The sequence below is a fragment of the Xiphophorus maculatus genome, chromosome 9 (assembly GCF_002775205.1).
Source record: "Xiphophorus maculatus strain JP 163 A chromosome 9, X_maculatus-5.0-male, whole genome shotgun sequence".
In the NCBI taxonomy this organism is placed as follows: domain Eukaryota; kingdom Metazoa; phylum Chordata; class Actinopteri; order Cyprinodontiformes; family Poeciliidae; genus Xiphophorus; species Xiphophorus maculatus.
In genome coordinates this window covers 8,279,355-8,293,918 of record NC_036451.1, presented here as the reverse complement: position 1 = coordinate 8,293,918, position 14,564 = coordinate 8,279,355, and the positions used below count along the sequence as shown (strand labels likewise).

Here is a 14,564-nt window from a genome sequence, read left to right as displayed (position 1 = left end):
AACCCCATCTTAACTGCCTGCAATTGTATTTTTTAATCCTAAACTGGTTTGGTGTATGATGGAAATATTGTACATTCTGTTAAGAGTCAAGAATTATCTGTTAGTCTTTTCATAATTGATCTCATGCAGGGTCTATGCAGCTATTCCCACGGCACCAGGCCAGTAGTGGCCATCATGCGACAGGAAAGGCAGAATTGCCATTAACAAACCTTTTGTTGAACTTAATACTGGCTGACTACAGAAGTGGGAGGTCAGGCATTTCAATCAGGTGAATTAAAGCAGGGGAAAACCTTGGATGTCTCCCAGGAGCTGTGATTGGTTAAACACAGCTTTGGCCAAAAACTGGGAACATTACCCAGGGATGAAATGATAATGGGGGAGTGTGGGAGGAGTTTTTCTCTTAAATGAAGATTAAATTCTTTAGAGAAAGGATGAGCTTACTGACAACCTGTCAGATGGGCTGAAATTTGTTAAGTCATTAATTGTCTTCTAAAAGAGATTAAACAATTTGTCTGTCTACACTTGAGCTTGTGTTCCTGGACTTTTCTTAGTTCAATTTGCCACAAAACATTCATATACCCGAGTTTCTTTAAACGCTTCAAAAGCATCTTTCAATAGATGGTCTGGAATTGTAAGGCGTCATAGTGAAACTAATTATAGAACATTTACTCATTTCTTTGCATGTAGGAATACAGTTTTATTGTTTTGTGTAAAAACCTTGAAGCATAGGCTAATGTTTTGTCTGTTTTTTTCTGCAAGGCTCTGTCAGATGACTTGTGTGGGATCTGGCACGAGATTAAAAAAAAAGTGTCCTGACATAGATCTCAATATTGCAATGGTCATCAATTGATCTCATCATTGCAGTTTGATGACTTAATGATGATAAAGTTAAATTAAGATTTTAAAAATGTAGTTCAGCTCTGTAGGAGAGCACCACAAGGTTTGAAATCACCTTCCATGCTGTGGCAAGTTCTGATTTCATATGAATACTTATTTAGACTTAGCATTTTGTTTAATTTTGCAACAATTCTCAGTCATACAAGCAGGATTTTGGTATCCTTGCACAATTAAAACATAATTACTGATGCATTAGCAATGCATGTAGTTCGTTCTTTCATCTCAACAGGGTTCTCATAACTATTGCTAAATACTTTACTGAGAAGATTTTTTATGGACATTTAAGTGCAAAACTATGTTTAAATATATTTGTATATTTTTAATTGTACATTTTCCACCTCCACGTCTCTGAATGCAACTGTGCTCAGAAGCAATAATTTTGTTTGAAAACTGCATTGTGAAAACATAAATCAAGTATTTCACATTATCAGAAAAAAATATTCAATGTAAAACATGCTTTAATCAAAGAATTAGTGAAATGCATCATGTTACAATAATGCCTAATAATACCCATCCTACTTTTTAGTAACAGTTCTTTATACCAGTTTCAAGTAATTCCATGAAAATATAAAACGTGTAACATGGGAAATTAAACAAAGATGAATCCAGATAATCAGAGCAGGGGACTGCTTAAACCAAGATTGTGTCTTCTAGCACCAGGACAGGAACTAGCAGTTGGGGCTGATCTGGGAGTGGCAGGCTCAAACACAATTCTGCCAAGAAGGCCTTTTGGGTTGGAGACAGTGATGTCTGAGCCTTGTGTGACAGGGTGCACATGCTCATGGTGGTGCAGGTGTGTGTGGTTGTGGTGATGTTGCTCTGGGTGCCCGCTAACCGCTTTAGCATGAGCCTGCTCCTCCACAGTGGCAGCCTACAGAAAGAAGAATAAAAGAATAATGGTTTCACAATTGAACATCTACAAATATCGAAGACAAGTAAATAATAGACTTCCTCCTTTCTGGGGTTTGAACATTTTATTAAAATTTTCTTATTCATGGTGGTTTAGGAGTGCAGGGTGGGGGCAAGATCTCATCTCTTTCTTTTAAGTAGTAGCAGAGACACTTCAGCATTTTGTAAACTTTTGGAAGTTTACAAAATGCTAGGGAAAGTTTTTGAATATTTTTTTTATTTGATAGCTAATATTTTTGTTGTCCATAATAATGATCAATGAAAATACCTGTGGTTCATAGATTTCACATTTCACCTCAACAGATTCTGCTTTCTGAAAGGAGCTGGCGTCTTTTCCAACAGGGTTCATGTTTTTAAACGCCTCCTCGTGAGTCATGTGTGAACCAATACAGAACCCCCTGTGCTAAAAGAGAAGTTAAGAATAGTTAGTATGTTATTTTTTTATTAATCAATTGTCTATATTCACATATTCTTGCAAAATTACACCGTAAGGTAAATGTACACTACATCCAATTTTTAGAATTTTTTTCCTCCTGACTCTGATTTGTTGTTTTTGACCAAGATGTATATTTCTGAAGGCAGAGGAGCTTGATTTTTTTCACAATTACCTGTCTCATTCTCACATAAGACAATCAACATGACACTAAAAATATATAATTTTTCAGATTAGATTAAAGAAGATCAGAATGTTTGGCTTGTTAGAAGAAAAATACAAAGAAATGATTCAGGTCTTTCAATGGTGTAAGAACATGCTTTTTGCAAGCCTGATGTTTCTGTTTAAAATATTATTTTCCTCAAGAATATTGGGGTTTTATTGTCTGTAAGCCATAATAATAAAAATGAAAAGAAATAATGTGTTACAGAGGAAACACAACATATGATGTGGATCCCAGGAAGAAGTCTTCTGCGGTAGAGACTAATGGGGATCCTTAAATAAATAAATAAACAAACAAATAGAACTAAAACAGACTACTAAAATAAAACAAGAAGCAGAACTTGAAGTCAAACAACCTAATGAACAGAACAAAACCAACAAAATAATTATTTTTTTTAAACTCATGACAAAATGAAGGATGACTAAAGACTTTTCTAGCTGCCACATGTCTGTCTAGGATTGTGAACAGACTCTCTGAAATTAAGATTTTGAAATTTGGAAATGATTAAAACAGCTAAATTGCAATGTTTACATCTGTTACTCACAGCAAACTGACAGTTCATTGCAGGGCAGTGGGTCAGCTCACTGAAATCAGTTTCTTTTAAACACTCCGTTTCCAGAACAGTGAATTCTACAAAGTAAGACGGTCCAACAACCCACTGGCAAAACACACAAAAGCATAGCACATACAGTATTAAATTGACATTCATAATATCTTTCCTGACACAGTCATATAAAATTTTAAAATTGGGGAATCAATTTTACAATTATATTTTATTGTTTAGCCTCCCAAAATACATTGAATTTTGAGGTTGAAACAATATATGACGCAAGAAGTTTTAAGGATAAGAATATTTCTCAAAGAAACTTGGCCTGGATCTGAAGTTTCATTTATTTGTAAGTTTGGTAAGGTCCATGCACTTGTTTTTACCTGTAAGCTGGCTTTTGTAATATTTTCTAGAGTGAAGTAGTTGACAAGATGACTTTCCTTATTAAACTTCTGTAAAGCGAGCTTGGCTGTCTCCTTGATTACTGGTTCATTCAAATTGTCAGCCATAGGGCAATCCGGACACACATGCACAACAGCAGTAGCTGCAACTAAACAGGGATTAAAGGTGCAAAGTCAAAGAAACATAGCAAAAGAAACCAAATGCACCACAGTGATAGGAACTCAAGTCTGAAAGGTTAATTTGATTTCTCATATGTGGAACACAAAACATGAATAAACTCAACACAAGAAAAAAGAAAGCTAAAACCTAAAATATTAATTACCACAATCCTGCATTGCAGATTAATTTTTATACTCAGTGGTTGCAACATTATAGTGAGTTTACACTTCCGTTGCTACAACTGTTAACGCACAAACGTTTCTTCACACACAGGGCTGTTGTGAAGAAGTTCTGTCAAACTTTGCAATTTCTGGTTGACAGTTGCAAAGTAAATGCAGTAGGCAGAAAGAAAAAAAATCTGAAATATTTCCTATTATCATTCAGAGAAGGAAAAATAAAAACAACCCAGAAATGACCAAAAGATGCTAAAAGTGAACAGTAGAAACACTGTCTGTAGGAACGCAAAATATTTTACTAAAATGATACACTAAATAAGACAAACCAATGCAAAATAAACATTTATTACTATTAATAATAAGGGGGAAAATGGCAAAAGGCATGTTTCATATTCTGTTCACTTATCTTGCTCTTCTAATTTAGAATAATTTTGGGGGCAGGGACTCATAGAATCAATTTCTAGTTTGTCAAGACAAACTTGGACAATTAAACTGATTCTGAGTCTTTTCATTCATTTGAATGCAATCAATAGAATCATGGATAATAAAAGGATCACACATGTTTAGATTATTATTTTGTTCTTTTTCTTATGGTCATTTCACCCACCTTCTCGCAGGGCACAAGAGTAACTCTCAAGTTTGACCTGAGCATCAACTTGAATAGATGCCTGACACTCTCCATATACCTGAAGGAAGCAAATATATTTATGTACTTACTTTGTATAAAGATGACTAAAAGGGACACATTCCAGAATTGTGCAACAGTTTTTAGATTAATTAAATTAAATTAAATTAAATTAAATTAAATTAAATTAAATTATTATATAGCAACTCAGTTTACATACACTGTAAAAAAAACCCTGTTTATGGTAAAATAAACAGGGCTGGATCGCCTTACAATCAATAACTGTTAACATAAAATAAATGGAATTTGAGGACAAATGCTAATGAGCACATTAAAAAAATCAAAACACAACAGTGTTGGATTTTTTTTAAAAAGTGTGTGTATGAGCTGTAACTTTAATGAAGTATAACCCAAAATAGTTTTGGACTTACAGGGATATCTCCAAGACCTCTGACTTCACATTGTTTCCATGGTTTTCTGCTGATGCTGTGGCACTTGGTCTCCAGCACATCAATGGTCAAGTTGTAAACTGAACCATTCTTCTCCTGGGTACAACAATAAGACGTGTATTCTACAATTAAAAACCAAATGCGAGAGAGAGCAGGACAGAGAGAAGAAAGGGGGGGGGGAGAGCAAGAGCAGGATGGCTTCATCAAGGACAACCCTTTTTTGGGCGTCCGTTCTTCCTATACACTAGTGACAATCTATTAGGAGTATGGTCAATTAAAAAATATTGCAGATTGCAAGGGCAGCCAGACTAAAAATGTGAATAGTGCCATTAAATTCTCTGAGCATACTTTCTTCTGCAAGATTCTTTCTTCGAGAACCCAAAATGTTGTCAAAATGCTAACAAAGCTGAACATTGAAACCCCATCTACTGTACATTAATTCTGTGCATGCATGAATATTTTCACCCTAACCTGATTTGATGTGCTGGAGAGATCGTAGAGTCTGTTGAGAGTTAGGATGTATCCATCAGTCCTGTCCCGGTTGATCTGCTGCAGGGCCTCTTCTGCCATTCTTTCAACATCAGGGCTGTTACAGCCTTGTGATGAGACTTTGGCTTTCCCATTATGGAAAAGTAATGCCAGTAACAGAACTAGAAAGGATACACTCATGTTCTTCTACACATACAGAGTCTCTCTCACACACAGGAGCAAACATACAATGTTTAAATAATCCTAGTTTTCACAAAGACTGTTCTGACAGATAGAAGAAGGTAAATGCTAGACTTTCACCCCTCCGGCAACGGATGAGCAAACAGCTGATTGCATCTATTGCATGAAAGGCCAATGCCTGACTGACTGAGCGATCATAGTTCAATGGGATATAAAGGACTTTAAGTCAGTGATTATAAATAAGAGATTCAACTCTGTCATTGAAATAATTGTCAAATACATTACCTCCTTTAATCTTGTCACCTGATACTGATTTACAAGTGACATTTCTCCATAAACTAAAGAAAGAAGGATATAATTTAAAGTTTAGAAAGTCTGTATCTTCCTCGATGCTTTAGCTTCAAGACAATGTTTTGCACCTGGAGCAGAAAATACAGTAAATTTTTCCCACAATATAATTATGTTTCAATTGTCTCACAAAAAGTTGGAAAATGGCCTTGGTATTTTAGTACAAAAGGCCTAATTACCAGTTGTGATTTCAAGTAGTTCTTACTTGAAAACACTTTCTTACTGAGGTGATCAGCAAAGCTAAAATCTTCAGTTGTCTATTCAGTCCAACTCAAAAGTGCAAATTGTATTTTAAGTTACTTGCTCAATCATCTCACAAGGATCACATCAGGAGCAATCATTTAGAGCAGAGTTGCAATCAATCTGAGAAAAAATTTGATGCTCAGAACTAACTGATGTGTCTGTTTTAAACCAGGGGACTTGAACCCTATTTCTCAAGATCTACTGTCCTGCAGGTTTTAGACTGAAAAAGAATTCTTATATTTAGGGGGATCTTCTTTTAATTTCTCTCAAAGGTTTGTATATATTAAAGTGTTCTTAAACTTTCTTTCTGGGGTTTATTTTCTAAGCCAGGGAAATTCTACTCCAGTCTCCAAGGGCCTGTGTCCTGCAATTTTTAGATGTGTCCATTGTTCAACAGAGCGGGGTCAAAGTGATAGTTCTGTTGAACATTTGAACAGTTGTGATGGTTTCTTGGAAACAACTTTGTTGTCTTTCAGCAAATTTACTACTAATTTGATGTTTAATAATGGCTATGATCCATCTGCACCAAAAATCTTTTGCTTTTGTTATGATGCAATCTACTTTGTGAATTAAAACTTTATTGTGATTGTTTTTTAACAGCTCATCACAACCTTTAACTTGAAATGACTCAATAGGTCAGTCTAGGAAAAACGTTGTTTTTCAATTTTGCAACTGAAGAGGCCCACTGATAACGGCTGTTTGCTATGTCTGGAAATCTGATTGCATCACTAAAAGTTCACAAAGACAAGATATAAAGACTTTTTTTCAGTTTTAGCAACCTAGAGCAGATGTTCAGTCTGGAGTTGAAAAAAGTAGAAATTCTTCTGTTTTGGTTGTTTATATATATATATATATATATATATATATATATATATATATATATATATATATATATATATATATATATATATATATATATATATATATATATATATATATATATATATATAGTTTGCATTAACTGCGAATTCAGGAAAAACAAACAAACAAACAAATCAGTTTCAATATGATTACAACGAAATGTTTGCAGAAACATGTTTCTGTGAAGGTTTGTGTCATTGTGTGTTGTTCATTTTTGCACCCACTAGATGGCGCCAGGAAGCGTGGACGGGACCTATGCAGGTGTGCTTTTATTATCACTAACCAACTGCTGTATATGAAGAGCTGTCTGCCAGCCCTCCTTTGACTTAATAAAAATAAAGCCCAGTTGATTTAGTTAGAGGTGACATTGATATTTAGTTTTGTTGTGTACCATCACACAAAGGAGTAAAAGGCAATGAAAAGGTAGACAAATTAGCTAAAAGGGCTTTAGAGAGCATAACTATTACATTTCCTTTTTGGGAAAGGGGAAGGCAAATTAATTAAGAGTAAATAAATAGAAATATGGCAAAAAAGGTGGAGTGAAGAAAAGAAAGGAAGGTGTTTAAACAAAAGCCAACGTAAGTTAAAAAATATTAATGAGGGGAAGGGAAGATATAATGAAATTAAGATTAGGTCATACCTGTTAAATGTCATTTTATGTGTTACTGGTAAGAAAAGTGAAAAATGTGAAGGATGTGGAGAAAAAGAAAATGTAGAATGTGTATTGATGAATTGTAAAATATGAGACTGAAAGAGAGAAACTGATAAAAATAGAATTTAATAAATATAAGGTAGCAATGCTTCACAATCGATGGCAGTATTCACCTGAAAGTTGCTTGTGATTAGCCATAACAGAAAAGGAGAAGAAGAAGCCTCTGATGCCTGAGTGTTATTCTTCATGATAAACCAAACCTTCTGTTTACTTGCTTGTTTGAACCTTTTCAGGATTGCTGTGCTCATTTGGTCACTCCATCTGAAGTATTCTGGATTCCCTTGTTCAAGACCTCATCTGCACCATAAATGTCGGAACCCATCTCTGTGTCTGGCAGCTTTTACTCACCATCATTCTCCTGTGTTCTTAACCTGTCTATCTTTCTACTATCACTGCTTTCTGTCTTGTCATCTGTCTGGCTCAAGAGTCATCTGTCACTGTCAATACACAAGGAAAAACAACACCTTCCACTCACTTGTCCCTGGCGGCTCCACCTACATTGAGTCAAAGTAAGCTTGTTTCATATTTTATAGTGCATCTCTAGTCAATTCCGATCTAACCTCTCATGTCTCAAAAGTGTTCTTGTTGTCAACTTCCAGTTCCTTCCAGAACAGCCTTCATGACTAAGATTTGTTATTAATATTCTTGTAATAAAATTTTTAGATTTTACTTGCCTCCTGCGTGTCTGTGCATATGGGTCAGAAGATTACATACTAACATGACAGTTAGTAATAACATGATATATTTACTAGAATTTGGGATAATCTAAAATATTCTGAAATACTCCATTACAACATTTAAAAAAATGCAAATGTAAAAACTGCAATTCAGAGTTTAAATGTTTTGTGCACAAAACAGATTTAATCATACTGCTTGGGTACACTGGACCAGCTCGAAGCACAAAGCAACAAACTAAGCAAACTATCTGTTGTGAAAATTATCAGGCAGATGCAACTATTTATTTAAACCCTTGAGAGACACTGGATTTTTTTTTAATTTCAACTCTCTGACACACATGATTTTTTAAATCATGTGTGTCAGGTCTAAGTTTTGTCAGCGAGCTTAGTTTAAAAAGACATTTAGGTACAGTCAGCTGTACTGTTGCCGTTTTTACCAATGACCCATTTACAGATTCTGATCTTTTGTTCAGAAGCAAATGGCACAAATTAAAAGAAGTTTAATTTTGTACACTTTGTCTTTATTAAATGGTCAAAATAGGTGGCATTTCACAAGTTGGGTATTCAACAATAACCAGGAAAAGTAGTTGTTACAATACTAAGACAATTAGTATATGAATTCTCGCAGAAGTTTTGCTCTCGTTCAAGAGCAGTTAAGTTCCATCATGCAGCAGGCTTGAACAAGGGATCCTCTGTAAAGAGTTTGTTCACTAAACTGGCTCCTGGTGGTGGATTGGCACACTCTGCTGAGCGAGAGGTAGGGAAAGGCAGGATGGTTGGTTCAGTCTGTCCCGGAATATTGGGGTCAGGTCTGAGGGGCAGAGTGACTCCTGCTTTAGGCCCACCTGCGGGAACGTCAGGGAAAGAAGGCAGGATCATTGGTTGGTCAATGGCAGGCAGAGTCCTTATCAAGCCCTCTGGTTCATCATGTGGTTCGGCCTCATGTTCATGCAAGTGATGATGGTGGTGATGTTCATGCTCATGCAGGTGAGCATGCTTGTGGTCATGGTCCAAAGCAAGCTCATGGTCATGCTCATGGGTGTGTGTGCCCTCAGGATGGCTGTAGTTATGGTGCTGATTGGGAAAGCCACCAGTGTGGTTTCGTGCCTTGGCATGATAGGCATGAACGTGATCATGATCGCTGTCAAGTCCATGGTCATGTGAGTGGGCATGCCCATGCCTGTAGGCACTGCCTGGCTTATGATCATGGGTGTGGTGATGTTTGCTGTCATCAGGATGTGGGACATCATGGTGAGAGTGATCCTTGGTGTGGTCATGGATGTGATCGTGTTCACTTAAACGTAAATGACCTTTGCCATGTTCATGGCCCTGCCCTTGTCCACGGCCATGACCGTGTCCGCGTTCCCCACCTTGACCATGGTCATGGCCCTGACCATGTTCGTGGCTCCCGCCATGATGACTTTGTCCACGGCCCCCGCCCTGACCGTGCTCGTGGCTCCCGCCCTGACCGTGTTCGTGGCTCCCGCCCTGACCGTGTCTATGCCCATGTCCATGTGAGTGACCTTTGCCATGCTCTTTGTCATGGTCATGGCCTTTTCCATGTGGATGTGTGTGTGTGTCATTGTGGGGGTGGTCAGTTGCATCACCCAGTAGATGTTGTTTTTTTTCTCTGTCAGCAGCCTGTGAAAAATCAAGAAAATAAAGATTTGCATCATGTGGAATATTAGAGCAACACATTCGAAGCTGGTATAAAAATGACACCAGTAAAACCCCTTTTAAAATATAGAAACTGTAGGTTACCTCTTGCTCATAGATTTCACATTCTACACTAATGTCTTCTTTATCACCTGGGATTTTCATGAGAGATGCCTTACAGAAGCCCTTGTGCTGAGAACAGAAGCATATTTTAAATGTAGCATTCCACTCCATTCAAATCACATAGTGAAAGCACATGTAAAAGGACGAAATACAGATTTATAACCACATAAATTTTAAGGAAAATATTTTGATATGACTCACTGAAAATTCGCATGTCATGATAGGACACTTTTCACCTGCTGGTGACTGTTTATACTTTCCGCATTCAGTCTCCTGAATAGTGTACTCCACATTGTAATACATGTGCATTGCCATCTGGAGACAAATGTAAAAAAAGAGAAAAGGTTTGTGTTTAAAATAGGATACAGCAATGGAAAATATATATAATCAGGAGATTCTCGTAGACTGTTCAATTGATGTAACTTGTCAAATTTTCAACTAAAGGCATTTTTTACCTTGCTTTAACTAAAATACACAATAAGATGGGATAAAATAGTATACAATGTGATGTTTATTTGGTATTACTTTATTTTTATTTTTTTTACTTACGCCGGCAGAAGCGCGTAAGATTTTGAGCAGAGCAAAATGATTGTTCAGTCCACTTTCATTGTTGAACTTCTCCAGTGATTGAGACACAGCCTTCTGAACCTGTTCGTTGCCAAAGTCGATGAAAGTTGAACAGTCGGGGCAAATCTCTGTCACCCTGGCTGAAGGAACTGAGTAAATATAAAACGTCCTTTTAGTGATTGGATATTGTAATAATGTGTTGCATTTGCTAACCTCGCAAAGTTCACTTTTATAAAAAATCTTAACTTTTGGCACAAAACCACACACACACACAAATATTATTATTTTTTTTTTTTTCATACCTGGCCTAATAACACAGTCGTATTTGTAGAGACGAACCACTCTGTGTGGCTTATTGATGTAGATGGCAGCCTTGCATTGTCCATACACCTGCAAAAACACAGTAATGTAGATATATACAGTATATATTTGTTTGGATTTTTTTCCCAAACAATTTTTTTTGTATTCTAATGGAGTAAGAGTAGAGTCAAAGTAGAAAACAGAAGATATCGTGTGAAGTTTTGTTTTAAATCCTCAATTATTAGGTTGTTTGACAAACAACTTTAAAATTAGAACCATGGTGTCATAGCTGTTTTTATTTTTGCTTGAGGCATGCATTTTCATCCTCAACAGCAGTGCTGTTACTTTAAAGATGGATAGTGGAAGGAGTCGTTGTGCAGGAATTGCCTTCATTTGTTTCCAAAGTGGGAATTTGGGTCTCAGAAGGATGTCAAACCTAACTTCATCTAGATGCAACTTGCATGGTAAATCCATGTTGCTCATTTCTTGGGAATTAGTTAGATGTGTTACTTTAAATACTGTAGCAGAACAATAATGAATATTGATTGAGAAGTTCTGTATATACATCTGAATTAATGGGGTATAAACTAGCTGAAGTGCAACAAAATAGTTTTCTAATGTGGCTATGATATAAGAAACAGCTGCTTTTCTTTCTTTATCTGCAAATCTACCAGGTTGTATCTGATGAAACCCAGCACACATAGTGTTAGATTAGATTTTTAAAATATGGATTTGGAAATGCTTATGTTTTACTTCCCCACAGGCAGAGAAATAAAGATTATTAATTTTTATGCCTGTTCTGCCTATGTACTTTATAATAATTCACTGAACTGCCATTAAGTTGCATCCGTTGCATCTTAAACAGATGACGTGAAAGGAGCCTGCTTCTGCTGACACCAAAAGTTAGCTATGAATGAATATGTGATAAAGAACAAGTTGCAGGACAGAATTTACTTGTGTGTTTATGTGTTAAGACTGAAGATTCGAGTTCTAACCGGCATCTCAGTTTCGGGACGAGCCTCGCATTTCTTCCAGTCCCTCCTACTGAGAACACTGCAGTTGGTCTCCACTACATCCAGATTCAGATAATAAACTACTCCGTTTTCTCCCTGTAACACACAAATAACAATTATTATGTCTGATTTCTACACAGTGTTAAAATGAATATATAAAGCACTAATAATGTGTGATTTGTCATATCTCCTAAGTTTTATCTTTCAATCAATGTAAAAAAAAAAGAAAGAAACTCATAGAGTGCTTTATATCTTAGACCAAGAAATACTCATCAGTGGGGCTCAATTGGTTTTACTTACATGTCTATCCAGGTGGACATTGGAAAGCCGGTGCAGGCTGAAGACGTAGCCATCCACTCGATCAAGGTTGATCTTGCTGAGAGCTAAATGAGCAGCACTCACAGCTGACGGATCTTCACAGGAACCTGCCTGGATGCCACCCTGCTCAACAGGCGCGCAGTAGACGCTCCCCACTACCAGCAGGAACAGGACACAGGTCTTCATCACAAAGCCCTGCTTTGACTCTATCTCTGTCAAACTTACTATGCCTCTTTCTCACACACCAACCAAACAGAGAGAGGTGCCAGGAGAGAGGAAAATGATGACCCTTTATATTCTTGCTCTGACTATCATACCCACTAGAGTCAACACAACCCTCGGCCTCTGTTTCATTCCTAAACAGATTGTCACATCTAAGACTTTGCTCCTGTCTCTCAACCAACCAATCAGCTACAGTACAGACTTGCACAATGGAGTTTATCAGCCCTCTCTCCTCTTTAGGATCAATATGGTCGGAAGGTTTGGAGACCTTTGGTTGATTGGTAGAAGTCACATGATCTCCTCTTGGCACTAACATTTAGTTTACTCAAAGGCAAGGCTGATCCTAAAGGTCTAAAAATTAACATTTGCAGAAAGTCTTTAAAGCTTTAGTCAAAATTCAAAGAGAAGCAAACTGAAGTCTATGAAAGTGATAATTGGTAGTCAGTAGGAACAGGAGACCATTTTGGTTCAGCACATTATCAAATTTTGACTTATTCCTTGCTGATTATCATCTGAATTTGGAAAACAAGTTTATAATTATTTTCAGACTTTACAGAGATACCGTTGACCTTTGTCCAAATAAATAAACAAGACAGAAAACCACCTATTAGAAAGTCAATATTTATGTGCTAAAGTACACCCATGTAGCAAATTGGTCACAAAGACCTGTTTATGTACATTTTTGAATGGCTCAATTTTGACTGAATGACTGGTAAACATAAACCTCTGAAAACAAATAGCCTATGTGCATTCTACCATCATCTAAATGACAGAATAGTAGAACATCCTTATGGCACTATACTTTTTTATCTGTTCACAAAATTATATTAGATATATTTATTATTGAGTCAAAATTTTTCAGTGGATAAATGCTGAAGATATAATTTCTCTTTATTCATTTAGCAAATCTGCCATTTAAATCGGAGCAAAGATTTAGAAGGTGCAAATTTATGTTATCAATCAAATTTTATTTGTATAGCACATTTCAGCAGCAAGGCATGTCAAAGTGCTTTGCATCATATCAAACACAGAAACACAATGCAACATAGAATCAACAATCAAAACACGACATTAAGTCAGGTTCCATCAATAAATTTGTAATTGATTACGTTTCAAATACAATCCTAAACAGGTGGGTTTTTAGTCGAGTTTGCATCCATAGAAGGTTTACCTGTTACACTCCTACTGTGTTATATGGAACAAAATACCTATTGCTATTTTTATTCCCACTCACGCTCACAATCACACAGTTTAAAACGGTGTAAACAGCATTTTAAAGGCTCCTGGCACAAGGCTCCGTACAGCTCTCACGGAATTTCGAGCAGAGACTCTGCCATCCCTCATGGATTTTTGTGCAATTCTATGGTACCTGTTAGTGTCTAGAATTTACAGGGTTTGTGTTACGCGCAGTGACCCTCAGTCACTCGCCGTTTTTCTTCCGGCACCAGGCTCCGTACAGCTCTCACGGAAATGATAAGCTATATACAGTGCATCCATAAAGTATGCGCAGTGTTTAAATTTTTCGACATTTTATTTTACAGCTTTTCCAAATTGTAATAAATCAATATTTTTCATCTAACTTCTGACACACACAAATACTCCATTATGACAACGTGGAAAAAAGCTTTTGAGATTTTTGCTAATTTATTAAAAATAGAAAATCAAGAAATCAAATCTAAGTAAGTATTCCCAACTGTTGACAAGGAGATCAAAATTTAGCTTCCACTGATCATCCTTGAGGTGTTTCTACAGCTTAAATCAAGACCACTTGTGGTAATTTCAGTTGATTAGACTTGATTTGCAAAGGCTCACACCTATCTATAGAAGGTGCCACAGTAGAGAGTGCATGTCAGGCTGCAAACATGAGGCATGAAATCCAAAATTGTGTATAGAGCTCCAAAACAGGATTCTCTTGAGGCACAAATGTGGGACAAGGGGTGAACTCTTCAGTGTGAATGACAGGCATCGTGTTTGAAGGAAACAAGGCACGACTCATCACCAGACGAAATACCATCCCTGCAATGAAGCATAGCAA

General features: G+C 36.6%; 2 protein-coding genes across 2 annotated transcripts; both read right to left on the bottom strand.

Moving 5' to 3' along the window:
• Positions 1–1,201: 1,201 nt before the first annotated feature.
• On the bottom strand, positions 1,202–5,656 carry LOC102230015 (fetuin-B-like). Its single transcript, XM_005802316.2, has 7 exons — positions 5,292–5,656; positions 4,803–4,916; positions 4,354–4,432; positions 3,393–3,559; positions 3,007–3,120; positions 2,075–2,209; positions 1,202–1,768 (listed from the first exon to the last, which is right to left on the bottom strand). The coding sequence occupies exons 1-7, from the start codon at positions 5,487–5,489 to the stop codon at positions 1,511–1,513; spliced, it is 1,065 nt and encodes a 354-aa protein (XP_005802373.1). The 5' UTR covers positions 5,490–5,656; the 3' UTR covers positions 1,202–1,510.
• A 3,169-nt stretch (positions 5,657–8,825) lies between these two features.
• On the bottom strand, positions 8,826–12,634 carry LOC102229752 (histidine-rich glycoprotein-like). Its single transcript, XM_023340223.1, has 7 exons — positions 12,290–12,634; positions 11,972–12,085; positions 10,979–11,066; positions 10,659–10,825; positions 10,311–10,424; positions 10,092–10,178; positions 8,826–9,971 (listed from the first exon to the last, which is right to left on the bottom strand). The coding sequence occupies exons 1-7, from the start codon at positions 12,491–12,493 to the stop codon at positions 8,994–8,996; spliced, it is 1,752 nt and encodes a 583-aa protein (XP_023195991.1). The 5' UTR covers positions 12,494–12,634; the 3' UTR covers positions 8,826–8,993.
• Positions 12,635–14,564: the final 1,930 nt, after the last annotated feature.